The 25,320-nt window shown below is 39.6% G+C and overlaps 1 protein-coding gene across 2 annotated transcripts in view; it reads left to right on the forward strand.

Annotated features, from left to right (window-relative positions):
* Positions 1-25,320, forward strand: part of Dnah5 (dynein axonemal heavy chain 5) — a 278,387-nt gene that overhangs the window by 193,583 nt on the left and 59,484 nt on the right. For both annotated transcript variants that reach the window (XM_040757681.1, XM_040757680.1), the window contains exons 51-59: positions 1,068-1,266; positions 2,651-2,823; positions 8,354-8,484; positions 12,782-12,935; positions 13,397-13,664; positions 16,567-16,798; positions 18,473-18,587; positions 18,748-18,924; positions 23,102-23,305. In XM_040757681.1, coding sequence (XP_040613615.1) covers positions 1,068-1,266; positions 2,651-2,823; positions 8,354-8,484; positions 12,782-12,935; positions 13,397-13,664; positions 16,567-16,798; positions 18,473-18,587; positions 18,748-18,924; positions 23,102-23,305 — 1,653 coding nt within the window. The remainder of the gene's footprint in view (positions 1-1,067; positions 1,267-2,650; positions 2,824-8,353; positions 8,485-12,781; positions 12,936-13,396; positions 13,665-16,566; positions 16,799-18,472; positions 18,588-18,747; positions 18,925-23,101; positions 23,306-25,320) is intronic.

Below are 25,320 nucleotides of genomic sequence, written 5' to 3' on the forward strand. Positions count from 1 at the left end.
AAAGACACATACACACACAGACACACACACACACATACAGACACACAGACACAGTCACACATAGACACAAAGACACATACACATACAGACACATACACATATATACAGACACACAGACACAGTCGCACACAGATATAAAGACACACACACACACACAGAGCAAGCATATCATGGCATCCATGTGGAGGTCAGGAGACAACTTTGTGGAGTAAGTCCTCTCTGTCCACTTTGATATGGGCTCCAGGGGTCAAACTGAAGACATAAAGCTTGCATGGCAAGCAACTTTACTTTTTGGGACATCTGTCCCTGCTCTCAAGTTGGATTTTCTTCTCTCAGTGTAATTAATAAATTAATGGAATTGTGGAATGTGATTCTCATCTAATATTCTTCAGGAGCCACTCTGGTCACTTATTTTAAGTCAATGCAAATAATATTAGCAATTGATGCTATAGTAAACTTTTTCTTAACAAAAAATTTTATATTCTGGAAACTAAACAGCTTTTTGTCATTTGTAACAAAACTTGACATGGAAGGTAAGAAATTTCCATTAGTATTTTAAACCAAGTAATGAGATTCAGTAAATGCTATTTTTCTTGGATTAGAACAGGACTGTTGTCTAATCAATTTCTCCAGCTACCAGTGAATTTTTTTCATTTATACATGCCAGATTTATATTTGTAACATTGTACCTACATTAAGAGCTGCTCATACACTGTACATTACACTATAATGGCCCATAAAAGCAAACATTGTAACCAATTTAATAGCAAGCGAAGACCTTTTCATACAACGTCAGTTAGTTTGTTGATTGATCTGGTAAATGTGTAATGTGTTTTATCTGGGAATATTTTCTTTTTAATTAAGACCACAAAAGAATAAATTCACTTTCCATTCATTATACTTGAATAAGTTCAATTCAAATTGAAATATGGGCCTATTGTATGTATTTTTAAACTGGTGTATCTGATCTGAAAGACAGAGAGATGACGCTGTATCATGTCTCTACTTGAAATCTCAATTACGGCCCAGTCGGGATTAATGACTCATTTAATTATGCCCTTCAACAGGAGCTGCTCAAGCTGTGGAAGCATGAATGTAAACGTGTGATAGCCGACCGCTTCACCATGTCTAGTGATGTGACTTGGTTTGATAAGGCTTTAGTTAATTTGGTGGAGGAGGAGTTTGGTGAAGAGAAAACACTGGTGGTGGACTGTGGAGTTGATGCTTATTTTGTGGATTTCTTGAGGGATGCGCCAGAAGCTACAGGTAAACTGTTGAGGAGGCGTTTGAAGTTCTACAAAAGGTGGTCTCCAAAGGGAGAGCTAATTAGAGAAGATTTGTGCATCTTTAGGGCTTCAGTTCCTAGCAGTGAATTACCTGTAAGTTAAACACATTTGCACATTAAACCAAGTGGAGATGTGGGGTAGGATAGAGCATACCCATGACTTGTAGTCTGTCAGAGGTACAGAGAAAGAATTCACTATTGATGAGCTGAATGTCTCTTGAACCTCATTGACTTCCTGTTTGCCAATAAAAATGTGACTATTGCATCATGGACACCGGGGCAAAAATGAAGTGTTATCTGTGAAATATGTAGGCAACAACAGGCTATAGTCACTGTCAAGTAAAAGGCAGCAAGAATGGCAATGAATATTCTTATCCACATCATCTGAATTCTATGAGATTCCCAGTGCATATAAGTGAGAAGAAATGTATGATATGAGGCAGCCTTTTTTTTTTTGACTGAGGATGTCTGTTATTTTTATTAATTAAAAACAGACAATTCTCTGTCTTTCACACGGAACTGACTGGTTTTAAAATGAATATTATTATTCATTTAAAAATGGTTTCTACAACTAAGGATGGATTTTTGGTCAATTTTCATATTTAAAGGGCTGTTGGCACTGGGCACATAGCTCAGTTGGTGGGTACAGTGCTTGCCCCAACACACACTAATCCTTAGATTTCATAAGCTCCATAAGCAGAGAATGGGGGCACAAGCCTCTTAACCCAACGGTTGGAAGGCAGGAGGAGCTAAGGCCATCATTGATTTATCAGGCATTCTAGGCTATTGTAGTTAAAGATTCTAAATGGTTGAGAATGACTACAGCATCTCTGATTTGTGTGGTTACAAAATGTGTGATCCATCAAAAATTTCTAGGTGACAATTACAAAGGGACGCTACTTTGTCTTCTGCAGTTGGAAGGAAGTGGGCACATTTCTTGTAAATCAAGTCAAGCATGTACGAAAATCTGGCAAGGCCATTTGGAGAAAGGACTAGAATCTATCCTGTGTTTATTACTCATTGGTATCTCATGTCCTCTGAGGATGACTAGATAAACTGTACTTCTCATAGAGTGAAGCATGACTCTAGCACAGTCTTTAAGAATCTATGTTTAATTGTGAGTTCTCATTAATTTATATGAGAAAACATTATTTGGGACTGGTTCTTTCTAGAAAAGAAAGAACTATCTGCTTATGATTAGAAAAATCCTAATATTTCTACTATTGGTTGAGTTTTTTTCTTAAAATTTAAATATTGCATTTTGATGAGAAACATTAATACTAAATTGTGGCATTTTGAGTGTGTGAATTTAGGCAAAAGTAGTCAAGTTCAGTGATTTGAGGAAACTTATTGTTTCTTGCCAAGGTGAAACATCTGAGGAGACTGAAGCTGAAATACCAAAGCTTTATGAGCCAATCGAATCCCTTAATCACCTGAGAGAGCGTTTGAGTGTATTCCTGCAGCTCTATAATGAGAACATCCGCGGTACTGGCATGGACATGGTGTTCTTCACAGATGCAATGGTCCACTTAGTCAAGGTACAGTAGCCTCATCAAGGAGTGTGTCACAGGTGACAGACATTTGGTTTCACCCTGAATAACCTCCCCATTTCATTTTCATCTCCTAAGAGAATATTCAGTTTAAAAGTGAACTCATTGTTATATTCCAATTGAATTTCTAAGTTGAATGCAACACGTCACATGTTATAAGCTTAAAATAAGTGCATGTATATTTCCAGTGTGTGATGTGAGAATGTTATTCAGTGCTGATATTCAGCTTCTGGCTCAGTGTTTTGGCTACACAGGATGAATGTGGGTTAGTTGAGTTCAAAGAACAAAGTCTGCTGATTTCTGCATCATCTAAAGTATAGCACTCTGAAGCAGTGCACAAGCCTAAAGAAAGTGAAACAAACAAAGATAGAAAATGCCACAGCATTCCATTCACATTAGGTCATCAGTGTAGTCATTCGCAGAGATAGAAAGCAGGATGGAGAATGCCAGGGCTGGATGGAGAAGGAGATTGGGTGTCAGTTTTCAATGGGCAGAATTTTAGTTTGGCAGGAAGAAAAGAGATATGGAAGCAGATAGTATTAATGGTTGCATAACAGTATACATCTACTTAATTTATTAAATTATACATGTTAACTAGTTGTGATAGTAAATTTTGTTATATGCATTGGTGGCATCATCTGCCTTTATAGATGTTATGAAGAAATATCTGATAAAAATAGCTTAAAGGATGATTTTGGTTTTTTTTATTATTATTTGGAGGAATAAAGTCTATCATGATGTCAAGAGCTTGAGGCAGATAGTCACAATACATCTGCGGACAGGATACAGAGAAAGAAAGGAATACTGTGTTCAGTTGGCTTTCAACTTTTCATGTCGTCTAGGACCCAAACCCACTGCATGGTGATGTCCACATTTAGGATAGTTCTTTCTATCTCAATTTATCTAATCCAGAAAATCTTTCACAGTACACTTAGAGATGTATTTCTGTGGTGGCTATAAATTCACTCAAATGAAAAACAAAGATTAGCCATCATATGTATTTTATAATCAAAGCTAATAATTGTAAAAATCAAAACAAAACAAAACAAAACAGTGCAGAAACAGTTGATCTTGAGAAGGTGAAGATTCCATTACAATGAATTCCACCAGTGAAGTAGAATTCCATTCTACTTTGTCATATGAGAGAGTTGATAATTCCCCAAATATTGGAGGGTGTGTGTGTGTGTGTGTGTGTGTGTGTGTGTGTGTGTGTGTGCACGTGTGTGTATGCCTAGAAACTTATATGGCCTAATTTACCTATGCTATTACAATTTCCATTTAGCAGGTGTCACCAATTTCCTTACTTTGTTGATATCAGTTACTTCTCAGACTATAAAATTTCAGTTAGCAAACAGGTGACTTGGGCTTGTCTTCCATCATCTAGGTTTAAGCATGAAGAATGATCTCATAAATGCAAGCTTCCTCCTATGATAGCTACTGGGTCTGAGCAGTGGAGGTGGTTTGAGAGCCTACCCTGTGAGCTTTTCCTGTGAATTGGGGTTTGATTACCTGTTTATTTTCTCCATATGTGGGCAAGGGTCTTCCTGCAGCATTGAGGCAAGTCTGAGACCAAGACAGGGGGTCATTCAGAGATCTGGTCTCCTTAGCATGAGGGATGGAGCTTGGTGTCTCTGAATTCTTGGAATCAGAGATATCTGTCTGGATTTAGTGATGAGGATCCATGTTCTTCCAATCCTAATTTAAATAATAGTGTGAAATGAACTTCAAATTTATAATTGATTAAGAGTAGAATGTTTCATTAAGAATAGAACTTCTGCCATATTGAATAGTTAAAAGAAAAGGAGGGTAAAGAAATTTAAAAAACAAGAAATCACCAACACTTTCCATTTTATGAACGAGCTCTGCTGATGGTGAGGTCATGACTAAGTGCCTGCTGAAGACATTGTCTGCTTGGCCTCTGATTGCCCCTCAGTAAATTGAGCATGAGTTTATTTTTGTTACCCACCTTATATTTTGCAACATACATTACAAGGATTTCTTCATTGTCTGAGCATGCCATTGCAGGTACAGGGAGGGTCTCAGCTATGAGGGTATTTTCCTTAGCACTCAGCCTTCAATCTGGTTGCTTTGGAACTGGATAAAGAATACATGTCCAGAACATCTGAGACAAAATTGGGCATTCCTTACTGTGTTCTAGGCTGATTCTTACTTTGTGTGTGTGTGTGCATGACAGAAGATGGAGACAGATGGAGGTAAAATAAAATCTGTATCCAAATGGACTATAACCCGAGGTCCAGCTCTTTTATTCTAAAAAAATGAAGAGATTATGTCTTTGTGCCATATAGCTTTATTAATATTATTTTTAAAAAACTTTAGATTATAATACAATTATATTATTTATTCCTTCTCTTTCCTTTCTCCAAACTCTCCAGTATATCTCTTCCAAATTCAAGATCTCTTTTTTTATTAATTGTTGTTGCATGTATGTATAAATGTGAATATGCATATTCATAACTGGAATCTGTTCACTCTGAATCATGTTACTTGTATGTATGTTTTCAGGACTGACCACTTAGTGTTGAATAACCGGCTAGTGCATCTTCCTTGGGGAAGACATTTTTCCCCCTCTCAGCATTCCCTAGTTGCCTGTAGTTAGTTCCTTGCAGACAAAAGGACTTGCCAGATTTCAACAACAAACATACCCGAGTCCTATATATATATATCTTTTGAGTGTGTGGAAGTTTAAACCGTATTGTCAATGGCTTATCATGACCTAGGTCCTGATATTTTAATTAACCCATGGGCAACAGTTTACCTAATATATAATTTAGAAAAATGGATTGTTTATGGTTAAACATGCCTGATTGCAGAATACCTCATCAGTGTGGATTCTGGGCCTTGATCTGGGCATCTATTCATTATGGGCAATGAGCTCCATGAAGGCATACCTCCTCTGAGTCACTTCGGTCTTTCACAATAAATGTTTGGGAGATGATCACAAATGGGTTGTTGACAAATTATCTGGGTTATAAACCAGTCCCCAGTGTGCTCCCAAACAATACTTTACAGCCACATCCCCTTCTATTGCCCTGTTCCAACCCTAGTGGGACCACATCTGGTCTTTTGCTGACTGAGAATCTGTGTCTCAGCTGCTGCCTGGCATCTTTTCCACCTCCCTCCCTCCCTCCCTCCCTCCCTCCCTCCCTCCCTCCCTCCCTCCCTCCCTCCCTCCCTCCCTTCCTCCCTCCCTCCCTTTCTTCCTTCCTCCTTCCCTCCCTCCCTTCCTTCTTTGCTGTTGTGTTTTGCTTTGGAGATAGGGTCTTTGCTGTGTAGCTCAGTTGGCCCTGTACCAGCTATGTAATCAAAGGCTAGCCTCAAGGACTCTATGCTCTTGATAGAATTATGCTCTGCCAGAAAGACAACTTCTTTGTTAAACCTGCAGTCATCTTCCAAGACTTAGATTAAATTCAAGCCCCACACATGGATTTGACTCTCTGAGGCAGTGATGTTCCCTTGGAGTTCTTTGCTCCCACTGTTGTCAATGTTGTCTCTCTCAGACATTCACTCATTTCCTTCCATCAGGTACTCCCCCTCATAGGAGCATAAGTGCCACAGGGCACAGTGGGCATCATTTTTTTTTTTTATAGATTTGTTAATGAAATCAGAACATGGGCACCTTTATCTCAGTCCATACCATGGAAAAACTAGCTCCACCTTGAGTGCTCTTTCTCCTATCATCTTTGATTTTTAACAAGATTATAAATGTTTTAATTCCCCTTTACATTAACACATTCTATTTATTTGTTCATATATATATATACATATATATTCGTTTTTCTTATAATGATTTATCCTGTGGCAGAACTTGGAGTGGAAACATTAATTTAATACCTTAGCAAATTCTAGGTAAAAAAAAATACAATAAAGATTTCTTAAAACCAAACACACAAAATTTACATAAGCCTCTAATGTATTCATGCATATCAAACAAAGGGACAGGGTTATCATTGTGAAGTGGCAACCGAGGAAAGCCAGAAGGTCCTCGTGTGGTTCTGGTTGCTCCCTATCAGTCTTATTTTGGCATTTTGAATTTACACCAAGGGAAGGTATGGGGAGACACATGGCAGCACTGTGCCCATGGTCACTTTATAGAATCACAGAGGCAGGTTAAGAGCAGAAAACTGAGCGAACTGAGGCACACATCTGCCCTCAGGGTCTAGGTCCATATAGACACAGGGAGCATCCGTCTCCTTTCCCACATGCTCAAATTCTGGAGTGTAGCTGCAAACCCAGTGGCATTCCAAGTAGAAATGGAACATACTGAGCTGAGAGAAGAAAATTTTGAGGGAGAATGCTTAGAAAAACATTTCTAGGACGTAAAGCCCCAGGTATCCTAGTCAGAGTTAGAGGGGAATCTTCAGCCCTCACCTCTTGCTGTCATTGGACTTAGAAAAACACTTTTTACAGCAATACTCTATATTTAAATGTGTATTTTAGGAGGGAAGAGGTTGACACATGAAGTGAAAGGATCATCCAGATTTGTATGCTGTGTCCTCTCTAAAAGGAGCTGGAAGCCTGATGGGAGTACTTCATTCAGCAGCAGGAAAGCTAAACTAATGAACTACTACCAGGAGGGAAACTGGGGAAGGTCCCTGTCTACTGAGCAGGGTGGTATAGACTCCTGACCCGCCCTTCATCACTTCTTAGTAGAAACCTTGGGTATCACCATCTGTTAAAGAGCAGGAGGATGTTTACACAAAATTCCTTCCATCATCTCTGTTATTCTTAGGTAGTTTTCCTCCCTTCAATTTAAACTATCTATTTGCACATGTGGGGCGGATTGTGGTTAGTGGCCTGCTCTGAGTTCTGAGGATAGGCATTGTCCTAACATTTCTGTTGTCTTTCCTAGCATGCTGTGTAGGTTGCAAATACTAAAACGACACCTCAGTTTTCTCCTTATGAACAGACCCAGCCTCAGTTTGGAATATTGGTACCTTATGGGACACTGAGAGCACACCCCACAGTTACCACCAACCCAAGTGCTGTTGTAGTTCAGAAGTGCTCCATTCCCTTAAGCAGAATGACTCTCTGTTCTGACCTTGAGTCATCTTTGTCTCCCAAATGATTATTTGCCTTAAAATTTATTTATTGTTCATAATACATTTTAAAATGTAAAATAGAATTGCATCATTTCCCCCTTCCGTTTCTTCCTTACATCCCTCCCAGGTACTCTCCTACTCTTCCTAATGTCCCACTATTCTCAAATTGATAGCTTCTGTTTGGATTATTATTACACACACACACACACACACACACACACACAACACAAATAAAAGCCGTCAAATGCATTGTGTGTGTGTGTGTGTGTGTGTGTGTGTGTGTGTGTGTATTGTTTCAGGGCCGACCACTTAGTATCAAATAACCAATAAGGGAAGAAGCTAATTCTCCCTTTCCCATCAGCTATTAGTTGTATTTGACCTTATTTTTACACCGAGTGAATAATATAATGGGAATTTACATGTCGAAAGATGTGAGCCTTTTCTATCTTGTGTTATAGATCTCTCGAGTCATTCGCACTCCTAGGGGAAATGCCCTCCTGGTTGGCGTGGGCGGATCAGGAAAACAAAGCCTGACAAGGTTGGCTTCCTTCATTGCCGGCTATACCTCTTTCCAGATTACTCTGACAAGGTAAGAGCTTTTGTTTTTGCCATAAAATGGATTTTGAAGAAAGGTTCTCAGAGGTCACCGGCAGTTAAGAATGCATTTTCTTATGTACGCTAAGAATCACAATAGTTTTCCTCCTTGAATACTGACATGTCTTCCCCTTTTCACCTTTGTCATGGACTAGAACATTTTCTATTAGTAACCTGTTTTTGAAACAGTTCAGCCTCTCGCTACAGAGCACTGATGCTTCTTTGTATTTATGTTTTATGTAAAAAGCACTAAGTTTATCCTTTGTATCTTTTAGAAGGCATTTATATATCATAAGTTTTACTTCAGATTTCAACAATGTTAATATAATGAAAAATAGACAAAAATTTATACATGCAAACACTAAAATATTTGTTGAATATTGAGTAAATACTGAATTCTTTCTGGGGGAAGAGGACTGCGTTAGCTTCCTGTTACCAGGGGAAAATAGCTGATGATCAGTTTAAGGAAGAAAGATTTATTTTAGCTCATGGTTTTAAACAACGAGTGGCTAGCTCTGTTGTCTATGGATTTAGAGTGAGGGAAAAATCATGATGGACTGTGCATCATTGTGTGGTAAAGCGAGACATGGAAATAGAAGAGAAAGAAATAGGTAAGGAGAGCTAGACACACACACACACACACACACACACACACACACACAGAGGCAGAGACAGTGACAGACAGAGGGGCAGAGAGAAGAAGGAGAGCAGCCCCCAAGGGCCAGTGAGCAAACTTTCTGTTGCTGCCACTTTCCAAGGTTCTGCTACTTCCCAATGACACCACAGGCTGGGACTAAGCCACCAACACATGGGTCCTTGGGAGGCAGTCCTGGACCGATGAATAACACAGATAATACCAGCTATTGTCATCGTGGTGCTTACAGCAACTCAAAATGGACAGACGATGGGTACTTCAATAAAATATGCTCTGTAGGTACCATCTGTGTCTCACAGGAAAATAAAAGCAGACACATCAGGAAAAGAAGAAATGATGTTAAAATGAATCCTGCATCTCAGTAGGAATTCTAGAAGAAAATAGTTCAGGAGTTTCCAGGAAAAAGCATTGACATTTTGAAGTTAACTTCTGATCCCTGGAATAATCTATTTTGGCTAACTGTGGAATGTGAGATGGCAAATGGGAATGCATGAGTCATGGAGGCATTTGAAGGTATAGTAAGAAATTGATGTATCACCGTAGAGTAATAGGAAAGCACTAATGGGTGTCCAGTAAAGATGTGTGTGTGTGTGTGTGTGTGTGTGTGTGTGCGCACATGCGTGATTTGTATGTGTAGCAAATAGAAGGAAAGAACAAAACTGATATAGTTATAGAACAATCATAGGTGTCTAGACAAGACATGATATTGCCATGGGGAGTGTCAGTGAGAAGAGGGGGTGGAAATCTAGGAGATTGTTAGAAAAGTGGAGCTCTTCTTGGCAATTGTAGTTTTGGGGATAGAGAATTATGTAGATATATCACTATTCATGAAGAGAGGAAATTCTATGTGAGTTGTGTGAGGTATGTGTGTGTGTGTGCATGTTATAGGTATAAAGCAAAAATAGCAAGTGAAAAGTGAACATAAAGAGATAAGTAGAGGTGATTCAAAGAAGTCAAACTAAGTTTCATAAAGGCAGTTTGGGAAGTTTGGTTGAGATGAAATCATTAGCATTTAATTCCAACCTGTGTAGGAGGGAAGTCCTCTCATTTGACATTTGTGGGAAATGTGCCACTGACCTGTCTCATTGAGGGAGACCCATATGTACCTGCTATCTTGGAGACTGAAAGTTATTAAATATTGGAGTTGGAGATCCTGTTATTCAAACTGAGGTTGTCATACTTTGTCTGAATTATAGGACTCTGCCTGCAGAATAAATCTAAACATTGCTGTTTAGTACATGCAGTAGGATGACAGAAATAGCCCTGGTTACCATGTGTACAATCTAAGTTTGTGTGTAGTAGCCAAGCTAGGGAAACAGACAGCCTGCACAGGAGAAAGATTTGATCCATATATTTGCCACCACATTAGTATAAAATCTTATTGTTTTAAATCTCTTTTGCATATCTGAGCTTATCAAATTTTCTAAAGAAGTTTATTAGGAGATCAGTCAGCCATAGTCCATCTTGCAGCTGGAGTTCCAAGAGCCTGAGAATTGCTTGACATCAGACAGAGTAGGGGAATTGATTGCACTGCAGGACTTGCAATCAATCCCAGTGTCTAGTCAAGTGTGACTCCTACTGTAACCCAATGGCTCAGTAAACACCTACAGCTCTCACAGTGACAAATTGGTTCCTCTGCACATCATACTGAAAATGATCCATTACCAATGAGAGAAAGGCAAGGTCTTTCTCACCTTCTCTTACCCTTAGAGATACCATGTAATTCCATAAGCCACAGATGCATGGCCAAGGCTGGCCTCCCAGCTGGGATGCACAGTCATTGGTCATATTATTTGAGGGCAGTACTTTCCCCCTTTCCGTCTAGAAGCTGGATGAGATTTGCATTCTCTCTCTCTCTCTCACTCACTCACTCACTCACTCACTCACTCACTCACTCACTCACTCACTCCTGTTCTCTCCCTCGTGTGTGTGTGTGTGTGTGTGTGTGTGTGTGTGTGTGCGCGCGCACGTGCGTGCACGCACATTGGAGGCCAGAGGTCAATCTCAGGCATCTACCTCAATGCTTTGTGTCTTGGATTTAGGAGACAGACATTCTCACAAACTTAGAGCTGTCAGTTCAGCTAGATTAGCTGGTCAGTGAGTGGCAGACCCTCCTGACTGTCTCCTGAGCACTAGGATCAGAGTTCTACACCCACTGTGCCCATTTCTATTTTAAACAATCTCTGGGGGATGGAGCTCAGGTCCTGTGGCTTGTATAGCAAGCACTTTACTGACTGATATGTCTTTCCATCCCTCATTCTCTCTTTTAAAGGGAAGATTTTGTCTTTAAATACTGTTGTTTTATGATTACTTAGTCCTTGTTTCCCTAGAAGTCTTCTAAAAATATTCAAATCTGACTGTCCTGGTCAGTTTTCTGTCTACTTGATACAAGTTAGAGTTATTTGGGGAGGGGAACCTCAATTGAGAAAATGCCTCAACACAGTCTACCTCTAGGCAGATCTGTAGGTCATTCTCTTGGTTAATTATTGACTTGGGAGGGACCAGCCTACTGTGTGCAGGACCACCCATGTGCAGGTAGTGCTGGATGGTGTGTGAAAGCAGGCTAAACAATCTGTGTGGTACAAGCCAATAAACAGTCTTCCTCCATGGCTTCTGCTTCCATTCCGGCCCTGCTTTTGGTCATTATTTTTTTAAATCACAGCAATAGAAACCATAACTAAGGCTATGATTGTAGATTTAGTTTACAGATATTATAAAAGAGTTTAGATGTTAATTATGTATTTAGTATCTTTAAGAAGATAAGATCAAGTGGCTATTTGATCCTGTACTGAGTTCTGAATTTATTTTAAATATACACACACACACCCAGAGAGAGAGAGAGAGAGAGAGAGAGAGAGAGAGAGAGAGAGAGAGAGAGAGAGAGAGAGACTAATTTATTAAATCTGAGTCTCCAGAAATGAAAATGAAATATTTTCTTTTAAACTCTTGACAGTGCTGGACTCTCTTGTATGGAGACTGCTCTAGCATTTCTTGATTGTAGGATCATTTCTTTCTGAGGATTGCTCTGTTTGAGTAAAAGGAGGTTTATAGTAGGGTATATTTCAAATGTTTCCAGCTAGTCTGATACAATGTTCTGATTGCTCTGAAACTAACTCTTTGATGTGGAATCCAAAGATGTGAGAATAATATGATTTTGAGAGATGAGAAGGGTACTGTGGGCCATGATTTGACTTTTCTCTCCCAAGTCATGAAAGCTGGAATTGATTTAGTCTAGTTTAGTTCAGTCTATGAGGTGTCTTCTAATATGTCCTTTGCAGATAGGTGCTTAGTGCTTAATAAATCTTCTAATTCTTATGTCCAACAAATATTACCCCTGTCAATGTGTGTTTTCAAAACGGTGTCTGCACACAGTCACATGACATATATGTTTGCAAATGATATTTGCTTGTGTTAAATTATGTTTGTTTCAAGTTTAATTTTCCCTTGGGGATGTTTTTGTGTATCAAAACATTTATTACAATATTTGTAGAGCATAAAGTTAATGAATCAGCTAGCTTATACTCATAGATGGTATGTATCCATGTGACCAGCATTGTTTGATTGGCTAGGCAGCCTAAGGCTCTTGCCTTCCTATGGGCATATTTTAGTTACTGACACAGTAATCACGTTTCTTCAGATCCTACAACACATCAAATCTGATGGAGGACCTGAAGGTTTTGTATAGGACTGCTGGCCAGCAAGGCAAAGGAATCACTTTCATTTTCACAGACAATGAGATTAAAGATGAGTCGTTTTTGGAATACATGAACAATGTTCTGTCATCAGGCGAGGTAGGAACTCAGTTATTTTCATACCCTTGTCTCTCCAGATTCCTTCCGATGTAGAACTCTCCATTTTTTTCTTCCTTTAAAAAATTGAGTTAATGTTCTTGGGAATTTGGCAATCAGGCTGAAGGATGGCTTTCTCTATTAGGTTTTTAAAGACTAAAACTCCCAATTAAGATGTGAAGCTAGGCATTTAAAACAGCAAAGTGAAAAATGACCTTCATGGATGGGGAGGGAGGCTCTTGGTGTGCCCATTTACTGTCTCTTTTCTCTGTGGTTTTGCAGTTGGTCACAGAGCCATCTGTGTGCATTAAGGCATGATATATTTCATCTTGAAAATTTTAAGTTTATTTTTAAAAGGTGAACTTAAGAGCATGGATAGAGGAAAAGTCTTGGACCTTTTGAGTGTGTACTTTGGTTGCTTTATCTGTGTATACTGAATTTGAATGCTTGTATTTCTTTCTGAGGTCTCCAACTTGTTTGCTCGGGATGAAATAGATGAAATCAACAGTGACCTGACCCTGATCATGAAAAGGGAGCACCCCAAGCGTCCGCCCACTAATGACAACCTGTATGAGTTTTTCATGAGCAGGGTCCGAGGGAACCTTCACATTGTGCTCTGCTTTTCACCTGTCGGAGAGAAATTCCGAAACCGAGCTTTGAAGTTCCCTGCCCTTATTTCAGGATGCACAATCGACTGGTTCAGCCGATGGCCCAAGGATGCTTTAGTTGCTGGTTAGTGTGGTGTATATAATTGTCGTGTGTTCTCCTTCATGTTTATTCATTTACTTTCTCTGCTACCAGGCATGTCTGCAGTGGGCTAAACAGCTCCTGCCCAGTGTTGGAGGGCTTTTGCTACAAGATGCTGCTCTTAAAAAAAAAAAACCTGGTAGCTTTTATTTCATTCTTAAGTGTGGTTGTCAGAGAGTGAAGTCTTTCATTCATACCTTTTTGATTAAATCTTCAGTGACCTCAGTTTTTCAATGATAACCAAAGCCTTTGCCTTGATCATAGTTTGTGATCTACACTTAATTGGGTGTTTCTTGAGTTGTACTTATTAGTCCTCCTGGGTGACATCCTCCATGATTCCAAGAACGATGTGTTCTTGTTGACAATGTCAGCAGCTGTCAATATGTCGTATGGTGTTGAATGAGTGAATCAGTCAATTTTAACATTTATCCTCATACCATAATTTAGCCTTAATTTATTTACAGTCTTTCTTTATCCTGACATGCCATCTTTCCACCTTTAGAAATACCTTCTTTTCCTTTAAACCTTCCCAAAACTCATCCCTGTCTTCATTTATCCAAGTGACAAAGTTAGTCAAGACCCAATCACATCCTTTGATAGCTTTATGCCAAATTTTTAAAAAACATATTTAAAAAAGTTCCCCCTTTCTTGGCTTTCCTGTATCTATAACATCTACATATTATACAATGTCATTGCCATTTAAATAGTTTGAAACTTTGATAGCTAGTAAGTTGCTGAGCTGATATCTTCAAATGAGTTTAGTAATACCTATGACTTACATAGTACCTGAATAATTAGTGCCATATAAGACCTACTTATATAGCAAAATATAAGGTAAACTAATTACTATGATACATGCAAAATTATTCATTTATTGTTAGGAAATATAAAATCTTGTTTGGGAAGTCAACAATTAAACACTTAATATTATCTTACCTTACAAGTTTTTGGAAGAATTTAATCAACAGACATTTGAAGCACAGGAAATTCACATGCATACACAACAGGTATTTTAATAACACAGAGATTAAGCTGCTATTTATTGTATTTTGAAAATTTGGACTTGGGAGATGAACACTTGATTTATAAGTATAAGTGATTACAGGAAAAATCTGGGTCTCTTACTGGGCATCTTAACAGAAGCTTAAAGACAATTTTATCAGATATTAAAAGAAAACTAGCCAGGCATTGGTGGTGCACTCCTTTAATCCAAGCACTCAGGAGGCAGAGACAGGTGGATCTCTGTGTTTTCATGGGTAGCCTGGTCTATAGAGTGAGTTCCAGGACAACCTCCAAAGCAATACAGAGAAACCCAGTCTTGAAAAATCAAAAAAGCAAAATAAACAAACAAACAAACAACAAAAAAGAAAACTAAGGGGAACTTTGAAGAGTAAGGAAGTCAAAGACATTGGCAAAGCCTGTAATGTTAGGGAAAGCATGTGGAGAGAAGGGATGGAAGAAAGGGAGAAGTTACACTTTTCTGGGTAATTGAGAAAATCAGACAGACTTGTGGAGCTGCATGTTTGTGGCTATAAGTTTTCTGGCCCGGCAGGTCCTGCTACCCTTCTCAGCCTCTAATAAACACAAGGACACTATATTAGTTATAAAACTGTTGGCCAGAGTCTAGGGCTTCTTATTGGCTAGCTCTGTCTTAATTATTAACCCATAACTACTAATCTATGTATTTCCACATGGTCTTGGCTTACTGGAGAAGGGTCTGAACTTCTAACTCTTTTGGCAGCTCACATGCTGACTCCATCTGCCTAGGTTTCCCAGAATTCTCATCTGTTAGCCTGGTAGCCCCACCTATCTTTCTGCCTGGCCAATCAGTATTTTATTCATCAACCAATAAGAGAAACATATATACAGAAGAACATACCCATCAGTTGGGAATTGTGGGAAGGAAAACTAAAGGACTAATTATTCCTCCTCTCCCTTACCATGGCTTAAGGTGAGCTCACCTTATCTTTAGCCAGGTGATTAGCCAGGTCCATTATCTGAAATGTCAGGTCTCCACCTAGACAATAGATTCTGTTCTCTTGACCAGAAGGATTTTTCTCTTAATGGGGTTCACTGCCCCTCTATCATAAGGGCCTGAGAAAATCCTTAGGATTCACTTAAAAATCCAGGTATGGCTGTACACATCCCTGTAACCCACCATTGTATGTGTGCATGCTGGGGAGAGGGATATGGATGCCAGTGTGACTCCAGGTTCAGTGAGAGATCCTGACTCAAAGGAATGAGGCTTAACTCATGCCACCAAGTTTTCTCTGACTGATATACCCCCACTGCCCAACACTATGGGATGTTTATTATTTCTTATGCTAACAGAAAACCTCAGTAAGGACTGCATTCTATTCATGTAGCCACTTGTCTTTTTGTCCCTCATAAAATAAAAATAAATAAAATAAAGGGAATATTAAGGACTTTCAAATGTAGTGATGAACATTTCCACATTGTTAATGCAGCCATAGTCAAAAGGAATTAAAGGACTGACAGATTCTGAGTTAACAAAAGAGTAAATGGTCTGACTAGCAGGTGGGCACCGATGTCTGTTGTTTGAATCACGTCTGTCCTTATGCAGTCCATAAAATAGGCTGGCTGCCACTGGGCCCTGCAGCTATGCAGAGGGAACTTCTCTGCACAAGCTCCAGAAAACAAGGAATGGTGATAAGCCTAAAGTCTTTATAGTGTTTTATATGAGAGGGACAATAAAAGTGCTGATGTCTTAGGCTTGGGGTCCAAAGTCCTGAGAGATATTTCTCCTTCGGGTGACAGAGATTGCATGCTGACCTAGGAAATGACTGTCTTTTAGATACAGCCAGGCAACTTTGGAAACGGCAATTGGTGTACGTGCTTCACACATTGTCATCTTTATTCTTTCTAGTGTCGGAACATTTCCTCTCATCCTATAATATTGACTGCAGTGTGGAAATCAAGAATGAAGTGGTCCAGTGTATGGGCTCTTTTCAGGATGGGGTGGCTGAGAAATGTGCTGATTACTTCCAGAGGTTCAGGCGCTCTACCCACGTGACACCCAAATCGTACCTCTCCTTTATTCAGGGCTATAAGTTCATATATGGCGAAAAACATGCAGAAGTGCAGAGCTTGGCCAACAGGTGAGTGGGAAGGTTAAATAAAAGTCATCTTGAAGCACTGGCTCTCATTCCTGAACCAACTTGTTGGTTGGATACAATTTGAATTGACCAGAGACATTATTGGCTGTCACAAATGGGGTTCTAAAGTTAGGGTAGGGTGGTGTCAGCACTATTGGCATGGGAAGGACAGTGCATCAATTTAAACACATTCATCACATGGGCCACCAAACTGCATCGATTCAAATGCATTAATAATACCAAAATGCATCAATGTTGCATAAAGAAAAACAAAACAAACAAACAAAAAACCCAAAGCATTTATCCTTAGAGTGGTTTGCACAATAGTGAACTTAGACTTGAATTCTGTACTTCTCTCTGTGTGTCTCCCATTGTCTTTCTTGTCTATAATCTGCTGTTTGAGTCTGAAACTGTGCCTGCCTGAATGTTGTCATGCATTTTTCTCTGGACTGGAGGCATAGAAGAGTATATATCTTAAGATTAAATCTATGCACTAGTTTGGATTGTAAAGGCTGATTAAATACAAAATCCAAGGCAAGCATGGTTTTTTGCTAAATTTTGCTTAAAGGCAGGTTAAACAAACCGACAGACTACACAGTATGATATCAGTCTTAAGTTACCTCAAGCTGTATTACTAGCTCTGGCTATGAGGTTCAGCAAAAGTTCTAGTCTTTTAGAATATCAGAGATGTTTTCACAATGTTGTATCACCATAGAACAGAGGCCAGTGAAGCTCCCCGAACAAGGAATCACCCAGCCAAAGTCATTAGTGCTGATATTATGACGCTCTTCTAGAGTCCTGTGGAACACTATTCTGGGCTCCTGGGACTTTATTATTGTTTACTGTGGTTAAATTTCCTGTGTCTTATTTTTAAGATATTGATTGACCTAACTATATAATAGATGTGGAAGGAAGGTGAGAATATAGATTCCCATTCTACATCCTCTCATCCTTTGCACCCCAATCCCCTGCATGATCAGGGCAGAAGAGTTGGATTGATGGTAAAAGTCACAGCAAACAGAATATCCAGTGTTACTGAAGTTTGAACGCAAATATCACTGATTTGCTCTGCATTTTTCAGCATTCACATTTTCTCCAAGAAAGTAGCCAAGATTACTATGTAAGGGATCCCTTGGTAGGAGACTAGATTATATGTGAGGGATCCCTGGGTAGAAGACTAGATTATATGTAAGGGGTTCATAAGTTGGTGACTTAATGACTCCAAGTTTCTAGAGAACTTATTTCAGGTCTATGCAGGTAGCTAATTCACACCTATTCTTGTTTAAATTTTATTTTGTTACTTGAGCACAAATCTTTCTTTTAATTTCATTGAACTATTTTGAAAAAAAAAACACAAGTTATTTTCCTTCCACCAACATAGGGGTGTATACATTTGAAGCATATTGTATTAGGTGCTCTGTGGTGTAGTCTAGATTATGGTTGCTGTTCGTGCTGTGCACATGTTTTGGTGCCTTTAGTCCTATACACTGTTCATGAAGAACATACATCCATGAGTGAGGAGCTCAACCTAGATGTACTTTATAGGTGAGGTTTGCTACCTTACATATTCTCCTTCTTTAAACATGACCCTGCCACTATCACAGGCGAAATGACACTTGAAAACAAGAGCACTTGCTACAAACCTTAACATTGCTTGCATGGATTTTTCAACCCCAGAATGAATACCGGATTGGAAAAGCTAAAAGAAGCTTCAGAATCCGTGGCAGCCCTGAGCAAAGAGCTGGAAGTAAAAGAGAAGGAACTACAAGTGGCCAACGACAAAGCTGACACAGTAGGTGGACAGCCTTGGATCGTAGATATCTATTTCTGCTATCGTAAACTACTTATTGTTCTATATGAAAACTGGATGAGTGGACAAAATCAGAACACCAAGGTAAAGAGCAGTGTGCTGCCTGTGAACTTTGACGAATTTTCCCCCCTTATTCAATTAGGTCTTAAAGGAAGTCACAATGAAAGCGCAGGCTGCTGAACAGGTCAAGGCTGAGGTGCAAAAGGTGAAGGACAAAGCCCAGGCCATTGTAGACAGCATCTCCAAGGACAAAGCCATCGCTGAAGAGAAACTAGAGGCAGCAAAGCCAGCTCTAGAAGAAGCAGAAGCTGCACTCCAGGTGACTCTGAGGGAAGTGACAGGTGCTCACAAGGAAGTGACATGGGCCAGACCAAATCTCTGTTCCCACTGTGTCTGCAGAGACTATCAGCCCTCTAGGTCTCACATAGACAGACTAACATCCTGGGCTCATTTTTAAGGGATAATGAGCCCTATCACAGAATAGTAGCCAGGAGTCTTGGGTTGTTACTTCAGCTTTTTCATTAGTAGTCCGTGTGACAGTGGGAAAGTTGCATGAAGTTTCCCAAACTTTTCCTGACTCACTGAGTACTTTGAAGTGGGTGGTCCTGTGAGATGAAGCTTTCTCTGAGTCCGTTTGTGAATCTTCAAATAAAGACTGTTGATTTAATGTGGCCCATTAATGACAGAGGCAAACTGGCTTCTAATAAAGTCATGCAATTGTGTGACCATAACATAAAGGATAAAATGACAAAGGAGGTGGTGTTTTGAAAAATATTAAATGTTCCATGAGCTAGACAGTGACTTATAGGGCAGGTCAGTAATGAAGGATGGACATAGGATTCTTTTTTTAAAGATTACCATTAATTCATTTCTATTCTTCTATTCCCTTAAGCTATTGATCCTTGGCTTAGAAATGGATGAAAAAAACACCCAACAGAATTATGCTGCACTCCCACTGCTAACTCAAGTTATTTGACCTCAGTTGGGCACGGATAACTGCTTGATAATAAGAGTCTGTTCTCTTACTACTTTCTTAGCATGAGGCCTCAGAAATTTCTTTAAGACCATTTTGATCCAAGTCGTTAGGGTTTCTTTTCCCCCTTTAGGCATTTCTGAATCAATGGTATAGTTCTGTGGTAGAGTGCTTGCTTGGAATATGTCAGGCTTTAGGTTTAGTTACCAGCATCACAAGCAACAATAGCACACATTACATGCATTACTAATCTATTGAGATAATGAAGATATCACTTCTATTTCTCTGGCTTTCTATATTATACTTATATTTGACATGTGTTCCCTAATTGTCTCACTTCCCTGTGTTCTGGCTAAACTACCCTCCTCTATCCTTCAAGCCCTCCTGGGTCTTTAGCCCCTAAGATTTGTGGACATTGCAGACTTTCCTCTCCCATCATTATGCCATTTTGTCTGTACTGAGAGAGCCTTTGATCAACATAGGAAAGACAAGGGACTGTACCAGAACTTTTAAAACTGTGCTGCATTCAGGGTACCCATAATCACAGGACTAGAGTTTGTGGCTTCTCAGGTATTGTTTTCAAAAAGAAGGTCAGCATTTCCCTTAGAGATTAAGAGTTGGTATCGTCTTTTCATATTGTCAGATGTTTTTAGTATTCCTCTAAATTACTGTTCTCTATAGCTAAAATATTTTGCATCATATAACCATTTGTGTAGACAAATGTGAGAACTGAAGTAAGGTGTCAGTCAACTTTCTGTTACCATAACAAAGTGCTGGAGATAATTCATGTATGAAGAGACAGGGCTCGTTTAACTTACACTCTTAGTGTTTTGAGTGTGGTACGAGGCAGCATCAGATGGGTGGGTCACATGGAACGATGCTGCTCACTTTATGGACAGGAAGGAAAAGAAGAGGGAAGGAGCTAAAGTTCCAACATCCCTGTCAAAAGGGCAGGGCTCCACAATGGTTTTCTCCTGGGTTCAACCTCCAAAAGGCCCCCAGAACATTCCAACAGTATCACCCTGGGTACCAATCCTGAATTTTTGGAGGACACTCAGCATCCAAACCACAGGAACACGCATAGAAGAGAACTTTATAATTTCCTCTATTCATTCTATGTGCTTCTTACTGGGTCCTTGTATTTCTGAGATCTTGAAATATGGTATGGTCAATTTGTTGTAAGAAAACTCCAGATACAGCTGGACTCTAAGATTGCAGCCTCAGGTTTATATCAATCTGAAAAAAGTCAACAGTGAAGAACATGTTCCATGGGGCTGAAGAGATATCTCAGTGGTTTAGAGCACTTGGTATTGGAAGATGCGCAGTTCAATTCTCTGTTTCAACATGGTGGCTCATGACTATTCATAATTTCAGTTCTGGGGATCCAACACCCTCTTTTGTCCTCTGTAGGCAAGTATTACATACACATACATGTAGGCACTCACACACAATAAATAAATAAATAAACAAATAAATAAATAAATAAATGAAGAATGTACTGTGTCCCTTCCTACCTTAATGTTTAATCAGACTTTAGCTGGCGGCATGAATAAATTGTGTTCAAATGGTAAATCACTCTTACATTGCCATGGTGTATAGGGTCGTACATAGTAGTCACATTACTGCACCTGCAGAAAACAGAACTCAGTAGCTATCTGAAGCATGTTGGTCTCTAGGTACAGCATTAGTGCCAGCCCCTTTCCCCGAGTGCCTGACATAAAAGTACAACTGTCAGCACATGTAATTGGTGCATCTTTGTATAAGTGTAACTTAATCCTAGTTTCCTGCTGGCTGGCTGTTGCTCTCTTTTCCTCCTTTTTTTTTTCTTCTCCAGAACTCATACTTCTCAAACAGGGGTCTGACATTTTTAGCTCTGTACCTCCAGGTTCATTTTATAGCTGCTTAACTTTCAGAAATGCTGGTAGGTTGAAACACATCTCTTCACAGCAATTCTCCAAGTTCAATATGAGTGTGTCCTCTATCTTCAGAGAATGTTTCATCTTCTGTCACGAAGATGTAGACGAGATAGAAGTCCTTAAGACACAGACATATGGGTGTACTAGAAGTAAGCCCACATTAGACTCATCTTTACCCCAATACTGATTTCATGAAAAGTTCAGCAGAGAGAGTGTTACCAAGCAAAAAGAGGCTGCTTACTAAATACTTTACCTCATAAGAACACCTGTACTAGAATTGGAATAGAAGCATCCTGAGAACTGTGAAATTCTCATTGCCCAGGTACCTCCACTTAAAGGTCAGTTCCCAGCTAAGAAACTTCTAATTATTTAATCTGTCAGCCCCAAGGCTACCCTCTGGTATCCGTCCACGCTGACAGCCTGAGTTGCCTTAGAGAGAGGCAGATTCTTGACCTACATAGCTAACGAGCGAAAAGGCACCATGAACACGGTATTTTTTTTTTTCTCATTCCAAATTCCGATAACTACTTAAGTGCTGAGTATTTTGTTTTTGAGTGCTTTTTTTTTTAACACAAAGAAGTCTGCACACTTTTAGGGAAGTCACAGCTCCTTATCTGCTCACCAACATTTCTCTCCTCTTGCTCCTCCTTAGAATTGTAAATACCTGGCGTCTGCACACCCCAGTCCCACATAAACACATGCATGTAAAAGTCAGCAGCTAGCATCTGAATGTGAGAGTGCATGAACATGCAGTGTGTACCGCCTGGGCTATTTCACCAAACATAAGAATTTCCAGGTCCATGCATTAAATGCTGAGATTTTAAGGGGATATGTGGAGAGGATAATGGAATATGTGACATGAAAGTGGGAGGCAGACTACTAGGGGTGTAGGTGATCAATGGGGGGGGCAGGAAGAGTGGGGGGAGGTGGGAGGAGGGAGTGAAGGGTCAAGCAAAGCTGAGTATGTATGACAATGGCATTACAGAGCCTGTAACCAGGGTCGGAAGAGACGCTCAGCAGTTCAGAGCATGCACTGTTCTTGTAGAGGACTCCTGTTCCATTGCTAGCACACCCATTGGTTGGACCGTAACTTCTCATAACTCTAGCTCTAGAGGGATCCCATGTTCTGAGGCTCACAGACACTGCACTGACACGCACATACCACTCCCAGCTAATGATGAAAAATACAATATCTTAAAAAATAAAAATGAAATTGGGCATTTGGCACACGCCTTTAATCCCAGCACTCCGGAGGCAGAGGTAGGCGGATTTCTGTGAGTTCGAGGCCAGCCTGGTCTACAGAGTGAGTTCCAGGATAACCTCCAAAACAATACAGACAAACCCTGTCTCGAAAAAAAAAAGAAAAAAAAACGTTCAGGTTTATAAGCTAATTAAAAAAATAAAAATTATAAAAAAGTCGTAAAGAATTAAAGAATTATTACTTTGTAGGACAGTCATTTCTTTGGGCTTAAATGTGCATCTATACCTTATGACTCTTAGTTTAATGTGTTGTCTGTCCTATGTTGAGACAGCAGCATTTATACATGACAGTTTGTCTGAACTCTTATCTGAGCTTGCATGCTCCCCCACCCTATTTCATCCTGCAGACCATCAAGCCCTCTGACATCGCCACAGTGCGCACGCTTGGCCGGCCCCCTCACCTCATCATGCGGATTATGGACTGTGTGTTGCTGCTGTTTCAGAGGAAGGTCAACCCGGTGAAAATTGACCTGGAGAAAAGCTGCACCGTGCCTTCCTGGCAGGAATCTTTAAAACTGATGACAGCAGGGAACTTTCTCCAGAACCTACAGGTTGGTCTTGCAGTACTAATGGACTAGGAGGGGGACCCAGCTGCTTGAGTTTTTTTTAATGGAATTCATTTCTAAAAGTAACTCATTCTACATATGTATTTTGGAAATGCATGTGAGTACTCTTTTGTAGTAGAATTTTCTCTTTCAAATGTAAGACAGGAGCATGATATCTTTTCTGGATACTTTCAGCTATGTTGAAACACATACTCCAAAAAAAAGTGATCAAGTCCTTCTTTTGTTTTTTTTAAGTCTTTTTTTAATTTTTAAATTTAAATTAGAAACAAGGTTGCTTCACATGTCAATCCCAGTTCCCTCTTCCTCCACTCCTCCCATACCTTACCACCAATCCCTCCATGCCCCCTTCCCCAATCCCCACTCCTTTCCCCAGGGAGAGTGAGGCCCTCCATGGGGGATGTCTATAGTCTGTCATTTCATCCAGGGAAGGGCCTAGGCCCTTCCCCAAGAGTCCAGGATGAGAGAGCATCTCTCATTGTGGAATGGGTAGCCAAAGTCCATTAATCAAGTCCTTCTAATGAGACTAAATAGATGTTTGTACCGTCTGCATAGATATACAAATGCAGTTAGTTATCTCTCAATGCTTTCTGGATTCCCAGTGGATGCAAAAATGTGAGGATGCTCAAGCCCCCTTTGTAAAATGGCATAGACTTCACATATATCCTTGTGTGTCCTCCTGTATGCTGCTAATGACTGCTAGATTATTTATGACCCAAACACAGTGTAAGTGCTGCATAAATAGTCGCTATACATTTTGTCCTTGGTGTCTGTATCTCACCCTATATCCTACTTGAACTCCTCATCCTTCTACCTCAGCCTCTCCCGGGCTGGGATCACCAGCATGTGCTACCATGTCCAGTCTGTTATACTACATTGTTCAGGGAATAATGATGAGAAAGAAGTCTATACATGTTCAGTACAGACATGATATTTCTCATGAATATTTTTGGTTTGTCTTTGAAATCTATAAGTACTAAGGATCTACTGTCTGTGCTCAAATTTATAATTTAATGTCTATAGTAGTACTATTAGAGGAGTAATTTGTATATATTCTTAAATTTTTGTTGTATTTGTAATGTAAAAATTTTAAGTGTACCACTTGATGAATGTATATATACATATTAATAATTATCAAAAGTGAAATACATTTATTTTGAATCACTGTCCTGCTAAAACTCAGTCAGTTCCCTCCCATAAAGTAATTATTATTTTCTCCTGCTCATCAACATTGTCTATTTAGAAATAAAGTGTAAATCACACACAAAGCCTTGCTTTGACCTTCATTCACTATGTAGATGAGACTTAGTGATGAGTTGTAAAAGGCAACTCGCATTCGTTTTCAGTTATAGCTTTCAGTGTTGTGTGGTAACGGTATAATAATTAGATTTTATTTGGGGAAGGAAAATAAGAAAACAAATAAGAAGAGATAAAATATATTAGTCTTTGAACAGTGTAATCACCCCCAGAAAGACCAGTTTCAAACTCCAAAAACGATGCTGGAGACACAGAGATAAGAAGGCAGAGCAGCACGACCTCCTGTAGAATTGTACCATGCATGTGCTGTGGGCACCAATGAACAACAAAGTGTAGGCAACAGGAAGCCTCATAAAGTCAGGAAAAACTTGAGTTCTGACCACAGCTTGCCTTTATTTTAAATAAAATTATGTAATTGTGAGTGTATGCAGCAGGGCTTAAGTAGGCGTAACAACCAGTGTTTAGATTTTCTGAGATGTTTACAGTCATTTTTCATGAGATCCTTTTGATCAACACCTCGTGAAACAGGTGATAAGCTTCAATGGGCCTACGGGACTGTTGTAGTGAAAACAACTGTTGGGGTTGTTACTAAATTGTGGCTATTACAAATGAATCTGCTGCCTGTACTGATACACTTTTGGGGGCTGTATGTATAGTACTTCTGTTTGCCGTATTTGCAAGAGTAGGATTTCTGAGTCATAATAAAATTAATCAGTTTTTGTAGACTGCACAAAAGAGTTTTTGAA

The sequence above is a fragment of the Mesocricetus auratus genome, unplaced genomic scaffold, assembly GCF_017639785.1.
Source record: "Mesocricetus auratus isolate SY011 unplaced genomic scaffold, BCM_Maur_2.0 Super-Scaffold_100015, whole genome shotgun sequence".
Taxonomy (NCBI): Eukaryota; Metazoa; Chordata; class Mammalia; order Rodentia; family Cricetidae; genus Mesocricetus; species Mesocricetus auratus.